Here is a 19,995-nt window from a genome sequence, read left to right as displayed (position 1 = left end):
GACAGCAGCCACTGTCCCTGTCATTTCCCCTGCTGTTGTCCCTGCCTGCCATGGTCCCTGCCCTGCAGAACACAGCTGACTGGCAGTGGGATGGCATATCCCCAGGGACTGCATGTCTCCTGAGGAGCCCAAGGGCTCAGCCAGCCAGAGGGAATTTCCCACAGTTCCCAGCCCTGTCCTCAGAGCAGGATGGTGGCAAAGGCATCCTTCAGCTGAGACAAGGGGACAGGCCGGACACGGTGGTGACTGGGGAGAGGCAGGACTGTGCCCTGGGCTTCCTGCACGTGGGACACAGTCAGATACGGGGTTGGGACTGCAGACGTATGAGGACACGCAGGGCCTGGGACAGCGGGACACAGAGGCTGGAATTATGTAGGGGGCTTGTTAGAGACAGGACGGGAACACAGGGACCGGGAGACGGAGGACATGGGAATTGGGATGGTAAACCCACTGTGGATTGCAGATGGGGAAATTGGAAGCTGGAGGGGGGAGACGTGGTGGGGGAAGGGATGGGAAGTGGGGCAAGCCCGAAAACCCCGGTGGGAACAGGGACACACGGCCTGGGGAGGGGAGATGGATGCCGGCGGGGAGAGCCGGGCCGGGAACGAGAAGGGAGCACAGGGCCGCCGTGAGGGGGCGCGGGGGCGAGCCCCGCCCGCGCGCGCGGAGCACGCCGGGAGCGCGGGGCCGTGCTCCCGAGGAGCCCCGCCCATTTCGGGGCCCCGCCCATCCCGCGCGGCTGGAAGCGCCGCTCGCCCCAGAAGCTCCGCCCCGTAAGACCACGGCTCCCGCGCTGACGCAGGAGGGCCGGCCCCGCTCGCCCCGCCTGCCCTTGGGGCAGCGGCTCCCCCGTGCACGCCAGCAGGACTCGTCGCTCTGACTGGAAGCCCCGCCCACCGGGCGTGTCCCTCCACCTAAGCCCCGCCCCCGCGGTACTCGCCGAGCGCGCCGGCCTCGCTCACCCTAAGCTCCGCCCACTCGGTATGCTTCCGCCCTGCGGTTAAGCCCCGCCCACGCCCCGCCCCGCCCGCAGAGCACGCCGGGAGCGGCGGGCGCCTGGTGTGCCATGCGGCCCGGCCCGCCCGCGCCGCGCCCGCCCGGCAAAGCCGCCGCCAACGGGGGCCCGGCCGCGAGGGCCGCGCCGCGTCGCACCCAGCCCGGGTAAGCAAGGGGAAGATGGGGGTAGAGCGGGAGGGGAAGCCCCAGACCGCGTCCGCGGCGCTGACTGCGCTCTGTCCGCACAGGGTCCCGCGCTGCCGGCCGCAGGCCCCGCGCCGCCGGTACCCGCTGCCTGAGGCCCGGCCGGCCGTGCCGCTGTGCCTGCCCGCCGCCCGCTGGGAGGGCGGCTCCCCCCGCAGCACGCCTTGGGCCCGCCGTGCCGGGCCGCTCCGCAGCCCCGTCACCGTGAGAATCGCCCCACCGGCCGTCGGCATCGCCCGCTCCCCGGCGTGAGTACGAGGGAGACCGGGACACACCTGGGGGAGCACGGTTATCAGCCACAGTGGGGACCGGGACACACTGTGGGGTGCGCTCAGCCGACTGTGCTATGCCCGGGAGCAGCATCCCGCCCCGAGCGCTACCATGTGGCTGGGGAGTGGTGCTATCCAAACCTCCGGGAAGGGCTGCAGGGGAGAGCTGTGTCCTCTGTTCTGTGTGGGGATCAGACCGGGGACCCTAGCCTGCCTCACGCCTCACTCTTTTTTCCACAGTCTAGAACAGCTGGTCTCGCCTCTGGCCTTCCCAGCCACCAGCAGCCCTGACCCGTGTGCGAAGGAGACTGTGCTGAATGCCATCAGGGAGAGCAGGAAAAGGGCTGTGGAGGAGGAGGAGGACCACCAGACTTTTGGGAATGATCAGGAGAGCAAAAGAAGGTAAAAAGGGAGCAGTTCACATTGCAGCCAGTGTGTTGGGAAGGTCACAAATGGGATTCTTGCTCCAGAGGTGACAAATGGGATGTGTCCCAGAGTATGTCAGGCCCCATGAGACCTGGAGTCAGGGCTGGAAAAGTACTGTGAGAACTGAACTGCAGAGCACACCCTATCCGTCACCCAGCCCTTGGTGCTGCATCTAAAAGTCCTCCTTTGCAGTCGAAGGAACGTGGTTTAGGTGTGGGTCCAGTGTGTTACCCTGCCTGGCTGGGATGTGTTTTGGGAAGCCTGGGTGGGTAGTGGCTTGTCTCCTCACAGAGGTTTGCAGACTGAAAAAGCATGGGGGGAAATGCTGGTATCTGCTGTGGGCCCTGTTCTTCTGTCAGCCCTAGGCTCCCAGGAGAGATGGGATTAGCAGGTGGAAGCATTGCACTTGGAGAGCTCCAAGCACTTCCCTTGTGAGCTGATCTAGCAGAGGGAGGTGAAACAAGGTGAAACAAGAGAGTAAATGAGACACTGTCTGCTGCTTTTGTTACTCAAGGTCAGCAACTTCCATCCCTGAGTTCAAAGGAGGGAGGGTGCTATGTTTTTGCCAGTGTCCATAGGAACAGGGACACATAGGAGCATAGGACAAGGAGTAAATCTTGAGAGCCATGGTCTGTCAAACCCTTTCCAGCCACCCAGCCATAGCACTGCCTTGTTCTCCCACCCTCCTGCTTTTCCTAGAATCACAGGATGATATGGAAGGGACCTTAAAGGTCATCCAGTGCCACCCTCTGTAATAGGCAGGGACATCCTCCACTAGACCAGGTTGCTCCTAGCCCTGTCCAACCTGGCCTTGAATGTTTCCAGGGATGAGGCAGCCACACTTCCTTTGGACAGCCTGTTCCAGGGCCTCACCACTCTCAGAGGGAAGAATTTATTCTGTATGTCCAGCCTAAATTACCCTGCTTTCAATTTGAAGCCTTTCCCTCTTTGTCCTATGACTGCACTTCTTGATGCAGTCCTCCTCCAGTTTCCTTGCAGGTCCCTTCAGATCCTGAAAGGCTGCTGGGATCTCCACACAGCCTTCTCTGCTTTAGGCTGAACAGCCCCTGATGTCTCAGCCTGTTCCCATAGGGAGGGTGTCCAGACCCCTTACCGAATTTGTAGCTCTTTTCTGGACTTGCTCCAACAGTTGCCATGTCCTTCCTAGTGGTGTCCATGGAGGCTTTCCCATCTGGGCTGGGATGGGGAGCTGAGACGCTGCTTGGGCAGTGCCTGGGGCATTGTCCTGCACCCGGGCTGCTGCTGGCGGTGGCTCAGGGAGCAGAGCAAGGTAAAGCAGGGCACACCTCTTCAGCACTGAATTCCCATCTCTGAATGCTTGGCTCATTGGATCTGAGCCCCACAAGAGCCAGTCAGGATGACAACAGAATGGGTGCACAGACAAGATCAGCTCAGAATATTTTTCTTTAAACTGTTTTTGTAATATGCCAATATACAGCTCTGCCACAAAAGGCAATTTTAAAGGCATTAATGTCTGGCAAGCATGAGGAATGGTTGTAGGTAGAAAATTTTGTGTACTTGGTGGACAGAAAGGAGCTGTGTCAGCTGGAGAGTGTGGGACCACCTGTGCCTTGGAGTCAGCTTGCCCTGGGCATGAGGGGAGTGCCTGGCCAAGTGACCAAGTGACAGGGCTGTCCTACACCTCCAGTTCCACTTTACAGCAGGGTGTCTTTTGTGATTTTAACACTTCAGATCCTCATGAAATCATAGTGGGAAGGGGAATTCAGTTTTTGACTTGAACTGTCCAGGGCATGGGTTAGGAAGAGGTCAGAGGTGGGAGTTTCAGAGCTCAGGTCTGTTCAGAAAGACTGAGGGGCTCATTTCTGGAAGTATTTTGGCCTAAAGTAATGGATTTAAGTTTTTTTTTTTTCTTTACACTAAACTATTGTGCCAAGTAGGCAGCTGGATGGAAGACATCCTGGTGTTTGGGGTGAGAGTCGGTGAGGACAGGCCCACAGCGGGAGGAAATCTGCAACAGGGTATACGTGGGGGAAAGCTTTGTCCGGAGTATTGGGTGACAGGAAAAAAGCAAGGTTTGATCTCTCTGGGTGCTCAGCCTGTCTTTCCCCAGGCTGGGAGAGGCTTCCACACTGTCATAGGCTTTCACACTCTCTTCCCACAGGCGCCACGACAGCAGTGGAAGTGGGCAGTCCGCATTTGAGCCACTGATAGCCAATGGTGCCCCTGCTTATCTTATACCCAAGTAAGTGCCCAATGGCTAAAAGCAACTCCTAGGATGGGAGGGAGAAAATGTCTGTGGGATCTGGAAAAGGGGGCTTGGGTTTTGCTTGCAGAGCCTGGCTTCAGGGCAGAGCAAGAGAGACTGTGGTTGTGCCTTCAGTCTGTCACCCTGTGAAAGCAAGGCTGTGCGGCTGCTGAGAGTTGTTTCTAAGCAGGATTTCCTTCCTCCACCTGCCCTGCATGAAAAGGACCAATGGGCAGGAGCAGTGAGGAGCTCATCAAACCTTCATCCCCCTCCAGGCCAGGTTCTCTGAAGAGGGGCCTCATCTCACACTGCCCGGATGACTGCTCCAACAAGAGGTCTCGTACCTCCTCCATGAGCTCCCTCAACAACACCTACGCCAGTGGGATCCCCAGCTCCATCCGCAATGCCATTGCCAGCTCCTACAGCTCTACCCGGGGCCTCACACAGGTAGGGACACTGTATCTTGACATTCAGAGGAGACACTGTGTGGCAGGCTGTCTGGACCTAGTGTGGCTCAGCCTGGCAGTCTCACCACCCTGGAGAACAGGTGAGCTGTGGGCCATGGGCCAAGCAGCAATTATTTGGTTTTTGGAGGAGTCCCAGGCTGAGCTGTACTACTGCTTTTACACCAAACCAAGAACGAGACTGTTTTCTCCTCTCTCCTACTTCTTGGTCAGTCTGCTAGACTGGATAGATCCAGGTGAAGGAAAAAAAAATGGTTTTGCTGTGCTGACATCTTTTCAGTGGGAGTCAGCAGTGTGGGAGCCACGTGTTCCCGCTCTGACCCAGGTCCCACCTGCTGACAGTGTTGGAGCACTGCTTGTAGCCTGGCTGGGCTTGCAGATGTGCCAGGGACACATAGTCATGGCTACTGGAGCTTTGTCTGTGTGGGGAAAGGTTTGCTCTAGGCGGTGGGAGGGAGGGGTTTGCTGGGGCTGCAGAGAGTCTCACGCTTGCGTTGGGATCCATCTGCTTTGAACTCCTGACAAGGAGGTGCTGCCTCCTGCCAGAGCAGCCACAGACACGAGGGTGTCCTCTACCTGTGTCGCACAAAGGCAAGGACCCAGCAGTGTATTCCCTCCCTGGACTCAGCCAGGGCAGTAAAGGCCTGGAGGCTGCTTGTTCCTTATGTGGCTTCAGCTTAGGCTGGCCAGATTTTGTGCTCCCTAAAATGTGGAGGGGAGTTTAAGTGGTGGTGAAGCAGGAGAAGCTCTGAGCTCATTTGGCTCAACAACCATGGCCCTGGGAAATGGGGCTTATTGTGGGTGAGCAGGGGGCCTGTGCTCTCTGCCAGACCCATGCCAAGTTACTGCTGGTATCTCTCTGCATTCCAGCTGTGGAAGAGAAGAGGTGTAAGCGTGTCCCCTCTGTCCAGCCCAGCATCCTCCCGCCCTCAGACACCAGAATGGCCTCTCAAGAAAGCCAGGTAATCAGCTTGTGGCCAGCCAGCAAGAGAGCAGTCTTTCCCAGCCATCTTAGCATGCAAATCCCACTTTACACTGGAGGTGGGACAGTGTAGGCCCCTCTCCTACACATAATGATGTAGAGACCCACTTGTGTCAGTTGGCCTCCCTGTCACCTTGTCATGCTCTGGCATGTCTAAGCTGTGTTGCCCCATGCCCACTCCCAAGCCAGGTCAGAGATTTAAGGACACAGGTTGCCACAGTAGTTATGGTGCCTGGTGGCATTGGCATGGCCTGGATTGGTGGATCATTAAGAAGAGATAGGCCCTGATTTTTGCCATGTTAAAGTCAAGTCCCAGGATCTGTATTTTAGTGCCCACCTTGGAGCACAACCTGTGTTCTCCTCTTTCCCAAATCAGAGGAGCCTGAACTTATGTCAGAATTAAAACTGACACAGACACCTGGATGGGCCCAACCTGCAAGGCACAGTGACTGCTATCTGAGACCCCCAGCTACCCTCCTGAGGCTGACTCATCTTGTGGAGGAGGGTGCACAGGCTTAGCCAAGCTGAGTCTGGAGGAGGAAGCAATTCCTCTGCCTGGAGCTGGGCAAAGCTTTTGTCTTGAGTTCTGTTTGAAGGAGGCAAATAAACACCAGGGATACTCCTGCAAGTCTTGAGCCTGTTCAGTCTCATCCTGCTCCCTGCAGACAGGGCTGAGCCCAGGGTTGACCGTAACTGTCCCTCCTGCTTACACAGGGAAGAGGAGTCACAGCGTTCCAACGCTTCCACCCCAGTGAAATCAGACAAGGAGCTGCAGACAGAGAAAGGTAAGTGTAGGTGTGCCCCGACACTGCACCCAGGTCAGGAATGCAAGCAAGAGAGCAGGACAGGAGGCAGCTGAGGTCTGCAGTGGGATTGGCTTGAGGGGTCACTTGGAAACTTGCCATGTGCTGCCCAAGGCAGTGGCACTTCTGCTGGCCTCAGTGGCTGCCCTAGTGGGATTTCCAAGTGATAAGGGGGTGCTGACAGTTTGGGGTGCTAGCAGATGCCTGGGAGCTGGCTTGCAATGGGGAGCTGCAGCTCCCAACCCAGCATAGGTCAGGTGTCAGCCTTGGTCCCCAACCTGCAGTGGCATGAGTAGCACTCTGACGTAGTCCCAGTCTGAGCCTATTCCAATGCTTCCTCAGCTAAAAAGAAGAGGAAGAAGAAATCCTCTGTGCCTTTGGCAGATGGTCCCTATGATATGGTGCCAGCTGTGGCACGTGATTTGGGTAAGGAGGCATGTTGGCACAATCCATGGAGTTAGGAAGGGGCCATTGCCCCACAGAGCCCCACCAGCCTCATGTCACGGACATCCGGGATGTGAAGCTGCTCTTCAGGGTATCACAGCTTTGTCCTCCGCTTCAAACTGTGCCCCTGCCCTGCCCTCTGAGTGGGGCCACCCTGAGTGGGGTCAGAAGAGACAGACCTGTCACTACAACCAAACACTTCTCTGCCCAGAGCTCAGCCTAACTTGTCTCCTTCTATAGTTGTGGAGTCACCAGTGTGGAAGAAGCAGAATTCCCTGAGCCCACCATCTGCTTCGGGGAGCAGTGGGAAGCGCAAGCGGAAGATTCCATTGCTGTCATCTTTCCGTGGGGACCAGCTGGTGCTGGTATGTCGCTGTCTCACAGCCCTTTTGGTCCTGCTCTGGCAATAGAATGTGCTCACTGCAATTTCTGCAGGGCTGGGGGCACACTGACCTGCCTGCCCTCAGGAAGGAGGCCCCGTCCTTGGTCGAGTGGGAAGTGACGCTCTCCCCAGCCCAAGTGTCTGGTGGGCTGTGCGTGGTTGTGCTACCTGCTGCCGGACCAGGTAATGGCCTGGGGAAGGCCTGCCGTGCCCTCAGTGCCACGCCGGGGGCCCACCAGTGTTTGGGACCAGAATAGCTGCAGCAGGACCACCTGCTTCACAGGGCTCACCACAGACAGTCGCCAGCACACCTTCAGAGAGGCTCTGCCCGCTTCCCTGGGAAGGAGCTAAGCTGCTGCTGCTCTCTCTTGGCAGCCCCCGCCACCTCAGCTGGGCTACTCCATCACCTCAGAGGACCTGGATGCAGAGAAGAAGGCAGTGCTGCAGTGGTTCAACAGTGTCTTGGAAGACAAGGCTGGTAAGGATGGGCTGGAAATGTGGAGGGGTAGGACAAGCTTGGGTCTGGGGGTGCTTTTGATGCCTTCCAGCTGAAGAGATCTCATGCTGTGTCGTGCTGGGTGAGGCTGCCGAGGGCTGTAGGGTGTAGGTGCAGTTCCCCTGCCTGCTGGGAAGCTCTGCTGAGGGTTTGTTCCTCACAGCCAGTTGTGGGTCCTTACATCTTGCTGTTTCCCTGTAGATGCAGTCCCCTCAACCACTGCAGAGATGATACCTGTGTCCAAGCCACCGGTGTTTGTTGTGACCTCTCCTGGGCCGATGCCTGCATCCACAGCTCCTGCCCTGGCCAGCTCCTCACTTCTGGACAGTCTGAAGAAGATGCAGAGCAGCCAGGCTGTATCCACAACACCAGGTGAGGAGGAGAGTTGGCACAGTGGAATGCCAGCAGAGTCAGGCAGGTGCAGCAGGAACTCCTCGTTGTCCCTGAATGAGGCAGCTGACAAAACCCTCTGTGCAAATGCTCTGCTGGCAGCAGAGATAGCATTCAGGGCTTGAGGGGACACCTTTGGGGATGCTGAGCTGCTCAGCTCTCCTGCTGGAGGCTATGGTAACTGTGGAGGGCTAGGTGTGATGGGAGCTCCGGGAACCTTTGCAGCCATGGGTCCAGTACCTGGCAGAAGGATGGGCTTCTGAAGGTGTCCCCTTGTCCGTAAATAAGCTCTTTCCCCTTTGCAGACTCCACTGGAACTGTGGCAGCATCCCAACCACCTACGTCAGCTGCACAGCCACCTGCTACTTCTGTGTCATTGGAGTCAAGCTCTCTGCCTGCCGTCTCTGCTGACACCAAGCCTGTGCCTATATTGAGCACACCTTCCCCCAGTGCTCCCCGTGCCCTGGTGGTGCAACCCCCCAGCAGCCTGGCCCCTCCTGTGTTCACTGAGCTGGGCCAGACCCCCAGCAAGCCTCCCTCCTTCCCAAAGCCAAGCATCCTATTTGGAATGCTGAACACCCCGCCAGCCAGCCAGCCAACAGTGACTTTGGCCACTACCATGCCCACCACGGCCACTGCCATGCCCACCATGGCCACTGCTACACCCACTGCTTCCACTGCTGTGCCCACCCCACCCACTGCCATGTCCACCACAACCCCCATCTTCAAACCCATCTTTGGTGATGTGCTGAAGAGTGAGAACACAGCAGTCTGCACAGCTGTCACTTCTACCACAGCCACCATGCCTGTAAGCTCAGGCCCTGCCTCAGTGTCCTCCACATCCTCCATATTCAAGCCCATCTTTGGCAGCATCACTGCAGCTTCATCTCCAGCGAAAGTCTCTCCTTTCGCCTTCAAACCCGCAGCACAGTCAGCCTCAGAGCCAACAACTGCCTCCACAGCTACTGTGGCAGGAATCTCGGGTTTTCCCAACGTCATCTTCACCACTGCAGCTACAACTGCCATCACCCAGAGTTCCTCCACGGAGGCCACCATTAAACCTGTCTTCAGCTTTGGACCAACCCCGCCTGCTTCCTCTGGCCCTGCTGCCATTGTGACTGTCACTGCTGCCACCTCCACCAGCACAACACAGCCTTTCCTGTTTGGGGGCGTCTCCAGCTCTGCTCCTAGCACAGAAACCAGCTTTGCCCCCTCAGGGCCTGTGTTCCAGTTTGGGAAGCCACCTCCAGCTGCAGTCACTGCCACCACCAGTGTCCCAGGAGGCCCTGCCTTTGGCCAGGTACCTTCAAACTCAACGGTTGCTGCGACCACCATGGGCTTTAGCATATTTGGGAGCACTACACTGACCACCTCTGCCCCAGCCACCACAGCTCAAGCACCGCTGACATTTGGCTCCTCTGCTTCAGCTTTTGGCAGCTTTTCAGCCAGCGTAAAGCCACCGCCACCATACCCTGGCACTGGGAGCCAGCTCACCTTCAGCACTGGGGCTGCTGAGAGCCAGGTGCCCACCAGCAAGCCTGCTGCTGGCCCCATCAGCTTCACCTCCCCGTTCAGTTTCGGAGCTTCCCCGGCACAGTCAGTAGCTCAGCCAGCATTTGGCAGTGGTGCCCAGCCAGCCTTCGGCACAACCAGTACCCAGGGCTCCTTTGGCACCAGCAGCACCCAGGCAGCGTTTGGGACCACCACCTCAGTGTTCTCTTTTGGAACAGCCACGTCCACCACATCCAGCTTTGGTGCTACCACCCAGACCACAAGCAGCAGCACTGGTGCCACTGTTTTTGGCACCACCCCATCTCCATTCACTTTTGGGGCCAGCACCCAGCCAGGCCCCTCCACCAGTGCTTTTGGGATGGGTACGCCGGGCCTCAGCAGTGGGTCCCCAGCTGTGGCCTTCAGCTTCGGGGCTGGGCAGAGCGGGGCAGCCCCGGCAGCAACACCCTTTGGCTCGTCTCTGCCACAGAGTGCACTGGGAGCACAGGGCCAGAGCACGCCCTTCGCCTTCACCATGACCAGCACTCCCAGCAGCAAGCCTGCATTTGGAGGTGAGTCATTATGGAATCATGGAATGGGTCATGTTGGAAGGGACCTTAAAGATAATGTTAATCCACCCCTCTGCCCTGGGCAGAGACACCTTCCACTAGACCAGGTTGCTCCGGGCCCTGTCCAACATGGCCTTGAACATTTCCAGGATGGGACGGGGGCAGACAGGCCATGTTGAGGGTCTAGAGTTGGGCAGTAGTATTCCTGATGGACCTTGCCAAGGCTCCCAGGGTCCCCAGCTCTGGTGAGGCCCGTGCTCCTGCTATGCAGAGTCTTGCCCTACAAAGGGAAGGCATCCCATCACTCCCTGTAAGGATCCTGGCCCTCTGGGGAGGGGAATCCCTAAACTCTGCTCATGGCCCCTCTGAAGGCACCATCTCCACCCATCCAAAATCCGGCAGGAGCCGAGGTCATCTTGAGTCCTTAAGAACCACCTGGAGGACCTTAGTGAGCTGGAATGCTGCCAACCAGCAACTGCCATCACTTCATGCTTGCTCTCAGGGTTTTCCTAACACTTCAGATCCTTGCTGGATATTCCCAGCTCCCATGGAACTGAAACCCACACAGTGAGCAACTCCTTGATCTAGCAAGGCCAAGGTCTTTAAGGTCTTTGTTCCTCCCTGACAAATCCTTCTGTGTGGCCCTGCTGTTCAGAGAGCCCAGGGATTATCTGGAGAGTGTAACTTTTGCATTAAAAGGGCTTTTCAGGAGCAGAGGTTGGTTCTGGGAGATGGATTGTGGTGCTTCAGCCCCCAGAGAGCATCCTGTGCCTCCTCTGAGTGCCACCGGCTCCCGAAGGCTCTTTCTTCTTTGCCAACCTTGGCTCACAGTGACCTGTTGCTTTCCAGGAGCTCCAGTGCCCACCTTTGGGCAGGGCACACCTGTCCCTGGAGCCGTGGGCAGCGGAAGTGGCACCCTTTCCTTCAGGACACCCAGCACTCCTGCCTCAAGCTTTGGAGGAGTTGGCACTTCCTTTGGTAAGGAGGGAGTTGGTGCTCCAGCCCTGGGGAGCTCATGGGTCATGGTGTCCCCTTAGGCTGGAGACAGTGGTAGGGCCAGGTGTTCTCTGGGAGACGGCTCAGGGAGTACATGCTGGACTCTCGAGGATGCCAAGCCTTCCGTTCCTCCCAGGGTGAGGATCACACTGATTCCAAAGCTAGCAACCTGAGCAACCTTTCTGCTTCCAGGTTCATCCACTCCCGCCTTCTCCATCGGGGCAGGATCCAAGATGGGCACTCGCCAACGGCTGCAGGCACGGAGGCAGCACACCCGCAAGAAGTAACCCTAGTGCTGCTGGGCTCCACTGGCCCACGTGTGGGGAGCTCTGGACTGGAGCTGTCCCTATGGTGGGACCAGGCCCCATCCCTGACACTCACTGGATACCTTGCTGGGACAGGATAAGCCAAACTCTTGTTACTTGAACAGTTCCAGAGCCAAGACTGGACAAATCTCTGTACATATCCACAATGTTCTTTCCCTCAATTTATTTTGCCTTGTTTAATAATGTGCACATTTCTCTCCATTTGCTTCTTCTAGCTGTTTCCATGCCCCTCCCCAGCCCTCAGCCAGCCCCAAGGCCATGTCCTGCTCAGAGCTTGGCTGGTGACATGCTGTGGTTCTGAGTTGCTGTCAGACAACATCTTCACCAAGTCCTGAAATCTTTCCCATTGTTCATCCCATGGCCTGGTGAACATGGTCCCATGCCTGCAGCCAGGGTGGGTTCCAACCTGGCTCTGTTTTGGTGCCACAGGTGACTGCCATTGATGTGGCTGGGTGGCACCCCTGGGACCTAATGTCCTGCTACCTCCAGCTGAGGACATGTCATAGCCTGGGACCTGGGCTGGAGGCACGGGGTGAGGATGGGGTCCCCCCACCCCTCTCCCATCTCCGCTGCTCCATGGGGCTGTGGGCTGCCCCCCACTCTGCTCCCCAGTTCTGCTTTATGTGTGCTCCTGTTCCTGTTCTTACTGAATCGAGTTTGGAGGAAGAGCTAAACCGTGTGTGTGGCGGCATGTTGGTTATGCCGGATTTGCTGTTTGGAGTTTCTTTTTCGGGGCACCAGTCCTTGGGGGGAGACGTGCCCTGGCTAATTGGGTGTTGACAGTAGCATCACTGCGTGGCTGCTCGTGCTGGGGAGTTGTCCCTTCCATGTCGTGACTAAAAGGCAGCTAGGACAGGGGATTCCAACTATGGCAGTCTCTCCACTCCCTTCCCCTCTCTCCTTCCCCTCTTTTCTGCACTTCAGAGGGCTCTGGAATTGCTCCCAGGAGTCCAGAGCAGATGCATTCTCCCCTCCATCCCAAATCCAAGTTGTTTTTCATTCTTCAACTCATTTCCATCCCAGTGCGTTTTACTGGCTCCTAGGAACTGTGGTGCTGCCTCCCCTGTCCCCATCCAGTCAGGAGTGGGATTTACACCCTTCCCTGCCTTGGAGCTTCTGTGGGAAGAGACTTCCAGAGCTGGGGGTCACCAGAGAGCCACTCCCTACCCTGTCCCTGGTGAGGGATGGGCACTCTATTTCCAGGAGTGCTTTGCTGCCGGGTTTTTACTCTCCGAGCCGTGTGAGTGTGTGTGTTTGCTGGGATCTAAATTTAAAAAAAAAAAAAAAAAAAAAAACCAAAAAAAAAATCACAAATATTTAAACATTTTTTAACAAAATAAAAATTTATTTTTATATTTAAGCTAAATTGCCTTCAAATTCCTTCAAGCTTGGTTCAGTGAAGTTGCCTACCCCTAGCCCTTAGTGTTTAGCTATTCCCAACCTGGCTGTGGCTGTGGGAATGCACTGTGCTGGGAAAGGCAGCTGCATCCTGCAGGCTCTACCATGCTCCCCCTGCTGTTCATCATCCCCTTCCTTTTAAATGTGATGTATGTGGATGTGACTAAACCTTTTTTTGTTTGTTTTTTTTAAAGTTTTTAATTATTTCTCTGAGGGTGAGGAGCAGGAGCTCCCATGTTATGGTGCTGAGTGCCAGGGTCAAGACATGTCTCCCAGCAGAAAGGGCAGGTGATGGGCTCTGTGAGACACAGAGGGGACACAGTCCTGTAGTAAGGGGACATAGACGACCTCCAGGTGCTGGTGGGAATGTTCTGGCCATCACCTACCAGCATGGCTGTGGGTGCAGTGGGCCAAGAGCAGCCAAAGCTAGTGCCTGCCAAGACTGATCCTGGGTGTCCTTTCCTGTGTCCCAGTTAGGATCCTGGGCAAGAAGAGCACCTGCTCCCTGTCCTTGAGGTGTCAGGGTTTGGCCAGGTCAGCTCTGAGAAGGTGGGGATGAGCTGGGACAAGGTTGAGGACACCTTGGCTCTGGGTCCTACCCCCAAGTAGCTGCCCCATGTAGTCCCACACACCTGTGAGGAGCCAGGCTGTCCCTTCCCTGCCACACAGGCCCTGCTGGGAGAGCCCTTTGTGCTTGGGGGGAGGCTGGGTTTTAACTGATTGAAGACTTGGATCATTCCTGGTGTGGCTGATGAGGATTTTAGTGTGAATGTGCAATTTTTGTTTCCTTGCTTCTTACGTCTCCGGTTTAAAATAAAATGACTGTGTTCACTTGGCTGTGCCCACGTGTGTTTCCTGGGGCTGGGATTCCCAGGGCAGGGTGGTGCTAATGGGGTTCAGGTGCAACACCCTCTGGATCATGTGTCCTTGTTCCCCCAGTTCAAAGAGAGGGACAGGATTATTGTTATTATTTTACCTTTTCCCCCCCACTATGCCTCTACTATGAGCAGTGGCAGTTTCAGGGTAGGACTACACAAACACACTGGAAAAAATGGTGGAGAGTGAGAAACTTTTAATCTGCTTTATCCCTACAGTGAATTTTTTTCGAGAGGGAACATGATAAACCACCCTTAATCCAGCTGGATGACCCCAGCCCTGCAGGGTGCAGAGTGGGGATTGCCTTGGGGGCAAACCTGGGGTGGGGTTGGCTGCAAGGGGCAGCCCTGAGTGAGCAGTTGCCCTTTCTTGGCACCAGGCTGACCCCAGTGTTGGCACTCAGTCCCTGGTGTAACAGAATTCTCACTATGACTGCAGTTAGCACATAGCTTGACTTGTGTTCAGGCCAGTATATGTTCCCCACAACCCCACCTGTGCAGGGATTTGTCCAGAAGATGTTGTTTCACTCTTTCACCTGCTGCTTTTTCTTTTTCCTCTTCTTGGGAGCTGCTCCTGGCTTTGTTCCCTCTCCTGGCTGTGGGTTCTCCTTGGCTGCTGCAGGCAGGGAGCTGTGAACAAGAGCAAACAGCCTGAGCCACAAACACCCCCTCACACCCTCCCCGGAGTGCCCAGAGCGCTGACCTTGGCCACGGTGCCCCCAGAAGCAGCTGGAGTCCCCCCCAGCCCCCTCTCACCTGGGGGCATCAGCCCCTTCCCTGCAGCGCTCCAGCACAGCCACAAAGAAGCCATGGGTGAGGGTCTCTGCAGGGGAAGCACGGAGGCAGCTCTCTGCTCCAGAGAAGGCCGCGAGTCCTCGGCAGGGCCAGGATGGGAAGGCAGTCACCAGACTGTGGCACGGAAAAGGGGTCAGCACCAAACCCTGCCCTGCAGCCCCCCAGGCTCGCTGAACCAGACCCACCTGAAGGCTGAGCCCCACTCCTGCAGCACAGCCTGCACCACATCCTCGTTCTCTTCCTGGTGTAGGGAGCAGGTGGAGTAGACCAGGCGCCGGAGCGCTGGAAAGCTCAGGGCATGGCTGAGGATGCGGCGCTGGAAGCCAGCCAGTGCCTGCAAGCGTTCAGCACTCGGGGCTGCCTCCTCCCCTGGCCCCCGGGTCACCATTCCTGCTGGACAGGAGCTGTCACCCAGGGTTTGCACACCCACAGCACCAGGTGAGCAGCTGGATGTTACCCAAACATTACCTGAGCCACTGCAGGATGGGTCGAGAAGGATGTGGGTCACCCTGCTGTATTTGGGGTCTCTGGGGTCCACAGTCAGGAAGTCCTGCTGGACCAGCTGGCAGCCAGTGACCCCTGCCCGTGTCAGCAGTGTGTTCATGGTGGCCACGCGCTTGGGGTCCACATCAAAGGCAAAGATCTGTCTGAAGGCAGAGCCAAGTGCCCAAGACGAGCCGTCAACAGACCACCCGGCCTCCAGGAACACTCAAATACTGGGCAGGCAGACCTTGAGAGCTGCCTCCCCTCTGGCAGGGTTATGGAACAGGCTGGGGGCTGGGGGTGAACCCCTACGTGACTTCATGTCCCGTCAGGTCCTTCCAGTGGCCCAGAAGTGACCAGCTCATCTGAGTTGGTGACAGGTTGTAGTTCCTCCTGCCACGTTCTTGTGGGATCAGGGAGACCAGGGCCACCTACCCCCTTCCCTCCACCCCTGCATACAACCCTGCCCTCACCCCTTGTTCTTCAGGATGGCAGCCAGGTGGCTTGTCTTGTTTCCAGGGGCAGCGCAGGCATCGATGACATGGGAGCCAGCAACAGGGCCAAGGAGGAAGGCAGGGAGGCAGCTGGCCTGCAAGAGGGCCAAGACAGTCAGAGGTGTGGGCAGAAACACCTGGCCCCTCCTCAGGCATGGCTGATACTGTGGGGTCACAAGGACCACCATGGCACAGGGCCAAGGCCACCACCACACTCCACCAAACGCCTTGCCCTACCCATAGCCCCCTGCTCCTCCCAACTCCCACAGGGATTTTATACCCCAGGATATCATCCTGGGGTGTTAGACAACAAAAGCAAAGCCCCAGGGGAATCCCACAGTTTCTGCTTTGACTTAAATGCTACAGCAAGCTGAGCCATTGTGGAAGGAGTTCACCCTTCATCCCTGTCAGTAGTTTTCCTACCCTTGCAACTTTCTGCTCCCCAGTTCCCTCACCTTGTCCTGCAGAATTACGTGTCCTGAAGTATACAGCAGGTTGTCGTGGAGGTCTGTCTGCGAAGGGAAAACCAACAGCTCCGGAAGATGCAGATCCAACAAGAATTTTTTTCCAGAAAGGGTCTTCAGCTCCTCCACACTGTTCATAAGACACAGGGAGCATGAATACAAAGTCCTAATCCCAGTGCTCAGAGCAGAGCCCAGGCTGAGAAATCCCTCCACTCCACAGCTCCTCTCCTGCTCCAGGCAGCACCCAGATAGGCAGCATCTAAGAGTGGGGAGCAATAGAGACCCCAACCCAACCACTCTGAGCACCAAGCTCAGCAACCCTTCAACCCACCAGACCTCATCCCACTTGCTGACATTCCGGGAAAGGTGGGATAGCAGAAAGAAATACTCACCTGGCTGCCTTGCCCAGATAGGCATATCCCTGGCGCTTGAAGAAGTCGATCACATCATCCACACAAGTCTTCAGGGTGTTGACCCGGACGTAGCGTGGGACCTGGGAAGCTGCAGGGGCCAGACAGGTCAGACACAGACCCCACTGCTCCTTCCAACACAGGGTGCCCCCCCAGCCCGAGCCCACTCACCTGCGGTGCTTACTGCCTTCTCCGGGGCCAGCAGGTCCTCGTTGCGGCTCACCTTGTGCCGCACCTTCATGCGGGCCAGCTCGGCCTCCAGCCGTGCCCGGTGCCGCCGGGCCAGGGCCTTCCACCGGCCCCCGCACTTCAGGCCCTTGCCGAAGAGCAGGTCATACACCAAGACCTGCGGGGAGGGGACGAGGTGAGCCCGGCCCCGCCGCCCCAGGCCACCGCGGCTCGGGGACACCGCGGCCCAGGGACTCTGCGAATCCGGGACACGGCGGCTCCAGGACATGGTCCCACGACACCGCGCCCCGGGGATTCGGCGGATGCCCGTACCTTCGCCAGCTGCGGCGCAAGCTTCTTTTCGGCCTGCAGCAGCGCGGCTCCATCCAGCAGCTTCTCCAGCACCGGGGCGTAGCGGAGCGTCTCGGACACCAGCGCGTACAGCTGCCGGACATGCTGCGGAGCAATCAGGGGTGAGCGCTACCGGGCCCGCTCCGGGGCTCCCCCCGCCTTCCCGGGTGCGATTTCCCCCGGCCGCCCCGCACCCCCGTTCCCCCCGGGCGCACCGGGAAGCCGCTGTTGTACACGAGGCTCTTGAGGCCGCCCTCGCCGCGCTCCAGCCCCGCCAGCACCGCGGCCGCCGCGCTGTACAGCGCCATGTGCGCCCCGCGCCGCTGCCGCCGCGGCCTCCGGGGCCGCAGGGGGCGAGCGCGGCCCCGCTCCCAGCTCGGTGTCCGGGCAGGGCGGGCAGGGGCGCGGAGCGGAGCGGAACGGCGCCGTGCGGGCGCTGCGAGGGGGGCAGCGCCGGCGGAAGGGCCCGGTCACCCCGGCCATACATCAGCGCAGTCACCCCGGTCCCCCCTGTCACCCTGGTTACCGCGGTGATCCCAGCCCCCGTGTCCGCCCTGCCCACCCCATCACACAGTGACCTCGGCCACTCTGGTTGCCCCGGCCAGCCGGTGACCCCGGTCACCCCCATCATCCCGGCCACCCCATCATCAGTGACTCGGGCCAGCCCAGTGACACCAGTGACCCCCGTCACCCTGTTCATCCTGGGGATCCCAGCCACCCTGACCAACCAATCACCTTGACCATCTTGGTTACCCCAGCCACCCCAGGGACTGTGGTCACTAGCCCTGGACACCCCATCCGGTCCCTGATGTGGAAGCACACTGACATTACTACTGATTGTTAGACCCTGTGGTACCCTGTGGGTGATGGGTTGGTGGGGATTTGCTACAGACTTTGGTGATGTTCATGCAGCACTCAAACACAGCAAAGAATGCCCAGCCCTGGAAAGAGGGGTCTGCTCCAGGAAAGGGATCTGCTCTGAGAAAGAGAGATCTGCTCTGGGAAGCTCAGAGCTGTACATGGGGGTAAAGGATACCCAGAACAGCCTCTATAAGGCAGTATCCCAGCAACCTGGCTTTGAAACTGTCCCCGAACCATCTGGTGTGATGGATCAGTCACTGCAGCATGACCAGCTCCAGGGACACCTGGATCCAGGAACAGGTGAGAGCTGCTTGGCAGGGTCGGAAGGGTTAGCAGTGGGTGCTCGGGATCAGTCATCTTGCACCCGAACAATCAAAGGACGTAAGAATCTCTAGTGACAGGATCTGGAGGAATGGCTGGGGCTCTGTCACTGTCAGGGAAGGTTTAGTTTGGTATGAGGAAAAGGTTCTTCCTCCAGAGGGTGCTGGGGCACTGCAGGGGCTCCCCAGTGAATGCTTACAGCCCCAAGGCTGCTCAAGGACCTGACCGACTTTCATCGACTTCTCCTGGTCAAGCTGATGGGACCCAGTCAGACAAGGTAGCTCCTCCTCAGGACGGACCCCAGTGGCTCCCCTCCTGCAGCCTCAGCCCCTTTGGGATGTTCCTGCTCCCAGGGAAAGCCAGGCAGGCTTTTGTCCCTCTGTCCTGTCCCTGCACACCCGGGAAGGGCTGTCTGAAGCCCTGCACGAGCACTCGCTGCACACGAAGGGCAGGAGCAAGAGAAGAGCTGGCTGTCTTGGCTTCCCACAGCAGCCAGGGTCTCCAAGTCCCCGTGGGACTTCCCTTATCCCCACAGCAACAGAGAGAATGTTCTCAACAAAGCATGTTGTTATCAGCTAAGTTAAGATAACTTGACTTTAAGATATTATCAACTAGGTCAATTTTGCTATTAATTACAATTTCCTTTTTTTTTTTTTTAAACCGGTGGGTTTTTTGTGATGTGGTGAAAACCTGTTATGCTTTCAGAAAAAAAGAAAGAAACCAAACTGTGTGGGGCAAGGCACAAGGAATTATTTTGTCTGATTATGAAAAAATATAGTTTCTCATATAATAACTCCTGGTTCATGGATGTGTTTGGCTTATGAGCATCCCTCATACAAATCCCATCATGATTCCATCCCCTGGCTTCCCTCTTAGCATCTCCCAGGGAGCTGGGGATGGTCCTGGCTTCTCCCTGAGGAATGTCCAACTTCGGGAATGTGCTGACAGAAGGATCACCCTGGGGCTGTCACCCAGCCTTACACTGAAGGTCTTTGAGACACAGCAGAGCAGAGGATGAAGCACCTTCTCGCCAAAGGGGGGCTGGGGACAGGCTGTGGGGACCTCCCTTCTTCCTTCTGTGAATATAAAAAATTTGGGTTTATGTTCTTTTGTGGTGATCTCAAAAATTCACAAGAATGTGGGTTTCTTTCTGCAGTTATTTTGCATTCTTATTAGTTTTGTGTTTATACCATTTCAAGTGCCTGAAGAAGGCCAAACTTACCAACTTGTTCCAAACCAGTTTGGATTTTTTTTTTTTGCATGTGGTGGTTTTTGGTTGGTTGTTGGTTTTTTGTTTGTTTGTTGTTGTTGTTTTGTTTTTGTGTGTGTGTTTAGGTTTTTTGTTTTGTTTGGGTTTGTTGTTTTGGTTTTGTTTGCTTTTGTGGGGAGTTGGTTTTGTTTTGTTTTGTTTTGTTTGGGGGTTTTGTTTGGTTTTGGTTTTGGTTGTTTGGTGTGTTGGTTGGTTGGTGGTGGGAGTGTTTTTGGTTTTGTTTTCCCTTTGGTTTGGGTTTTTGTTTGACTGGGTTTTGGTTTGGGTTTTTGGGGCTTTTTGTTTGGTTTTTTTTCCTATAGTTGTTTGGTTGGGTTTTTTTGATGCTGTTTTTGTGGGTTTGGTTTTTGAATTTTGGGTTGGTTTGGGGTTTTTGTTCCAACGAAATGCGGAAGGCAGTGCAGACCGCGGACTACATCCCCCAGCGTGCCCCGCGGCGCTCCGTGACGTTCCGCCTTCCATTGGTCCTGCGCAGCGGCGTGTTCATTCCCGCGTGGCTCTAAAGCGGCGCGTTAGGCCGGGGCCGCTGCTCGGAGCGTGATTGGCTGCGGCTGCCGCTCCGGGAGGGCGGCGCTTGGCGGCGCGGCCATGATGGCGGGCGGCGCCGGCCGCGAGGGGCGAGGGGCTGGGCGGCGGGCCC

The 19,995-nt window shown here is 57.1% G+C and overlaps 3 protein-coding genes across 5 annotated transcripts in view; 2 read left to right on the top strand and 1 right to left on the bottom strand.

The window, feature by feature from the left end:
- Positions 1–1,043: 1,043 nt before the first annotated feature.
- On the top strand, positions 1,044–13,694 carry POM121 (POM121 transmembrane nucleoporin). Its single transcript, XM_039732872.1, has 13 exons — positions 1,044–1,161; positions 1,245–1,448; positions 1,710–1,871; positions 4,039–4,119; positions 4,398–4,569; positions 5,457–5,548; positions 6,283–6,353; positions 7,056–7,180; positions 7,573–7,675; positions 7,895–8,065; positions 8,389–10,146; positions 10,993–11,121; positions 11,332–13,694. The coding sequence occupies exons 1-13, from the start codon at positions 1,067–1,069 to the stop codon at positions 11,424–11,426; spliced, it is 3,258 nt and encodes a 1,085-aa protein (XP_039588806.1). The 5' UTR covers positions 1,044–1,066; the 3' UTR covers positions 11,427–13,694.
- NSUN5 (NOP2/Sun RNA methyltransferase 5) lies at positions 12,723–17,415 on the bottom strand. Of its 3 annotated transcripts, none has more exons than XM_039732873.1 (10): positions 17,119–17,415; positions 16,886–17,008; positions 16,556–16,730; positions 16,367–16,475; positions 15,966–16,104; positions 15,490–15,605; positions 15,002–15,180; positions 14,719–14,926; positions 14,495–14,647; positions 12,723–14,368 (listed from the first exon to the last, which is right to left on the bottom strand). In XM_039732873.1, exons 1-10 carry the CDS (start codon positions 17,209–17,211, stop codon positions 14,263–14,265), a joined length of 1,401 nt encoding a protein of 466 aa, XP_039588807.1. In that variant the 5' UTR covers positions 17,212–17,415; the 3' UTR covers positions 12,723–14,262. The 3 variants fall into 3 exon arrangements, with proteins under 3 accessions (XP_039588807.1, XP_039588809.1, XP_039588808.1); XM_039732875.1 differs by having other exon boundaries at positions 14,719–14,902; XM_039732874.1 differs by having other exon boundaries at positions 14,719–14,923; positions 17,119–17,409.
- A 2,326-nt stretch (positions 17,416–19,741) lies between these two features.
- The window catches only part of FKBP6 (FKBP prolyl isomerase family member 6 (inactive)), a 21,001-nt gene continuing 20,747 nt past the window's right edge, over positions 19,742–19,995 (top strand). The window contains exon 1 of the mRNA XM_039732903.1: positions 19,742–19,848. Coding sequence (XP_039588837.1) covers positions 19,742–19,848 — 107 coding nt within the window. The remainder of the gene's footprint in view (positions 19,849–19,995) is intronic.

This window comes from Passer montanus, unplaced genomic scaffold (assembly GCF_014805655.1).
Source record: "Passer montanus isolate IOZ18808 unplaced genomic scaffold, ASM1480565v1 scaffold81, whole genome shotgun sequence".
NCBI lineage: Eukaryota > Metazoa > Chordata > Aves > Passeriformes > Passeridae > Passer > Passer montanus.
The sequence above is the reverse complement of the archived record's forward strand: the minus strand, read 5'-3'. Positions and strand labels throughout refer to the sequence as shown.

Coding starts and splice junctions, on each gene's coding strand:
- POM121 (XM_039732872.1), top strand. CDS start 1,067: ATGCGGCCCGGCCCGCCCGCGCCGCGCCCGCCCGGCAAAGCCGCCGCC. Junction 4,120..4,397: donor CCTGCTTATCTTATACCCAA/GTAAGTGCCCAA, acceptor ATCCCCCTCCAG/GCCAGGTTCTCTGAAGAGGG. Junction 11,122..11,331: donor AGGAGTTGGCACTTCCTTTG/GTAAGGAGGGAG, acceptor TTCTGCTTCCAG/GTTCATCCACTCCCGCCTTC.
- NSUN5 (XM_039732873.1), bottom strand. CDS start 17,211: ATGGCGCTGTACAGCGCGGCGGCCGCGGTGCTGGCGGGGCTGGAGCGC. Junction 16,476..16,555: donor GAAGGCAGTAAGCACCGCAG/GTGAGTGGGCTC, acceptor TGGCCCCTGCAG/CTTCCCAGGTCCCACGCTAC. Junction 14,369..14,494: donor GAAGGGGCTGATGCCCCCAG/GTGAGAGGGGGC, acceptor TCTTGTTCACAG/CTCCCTGCCTGCAGCAGCCA.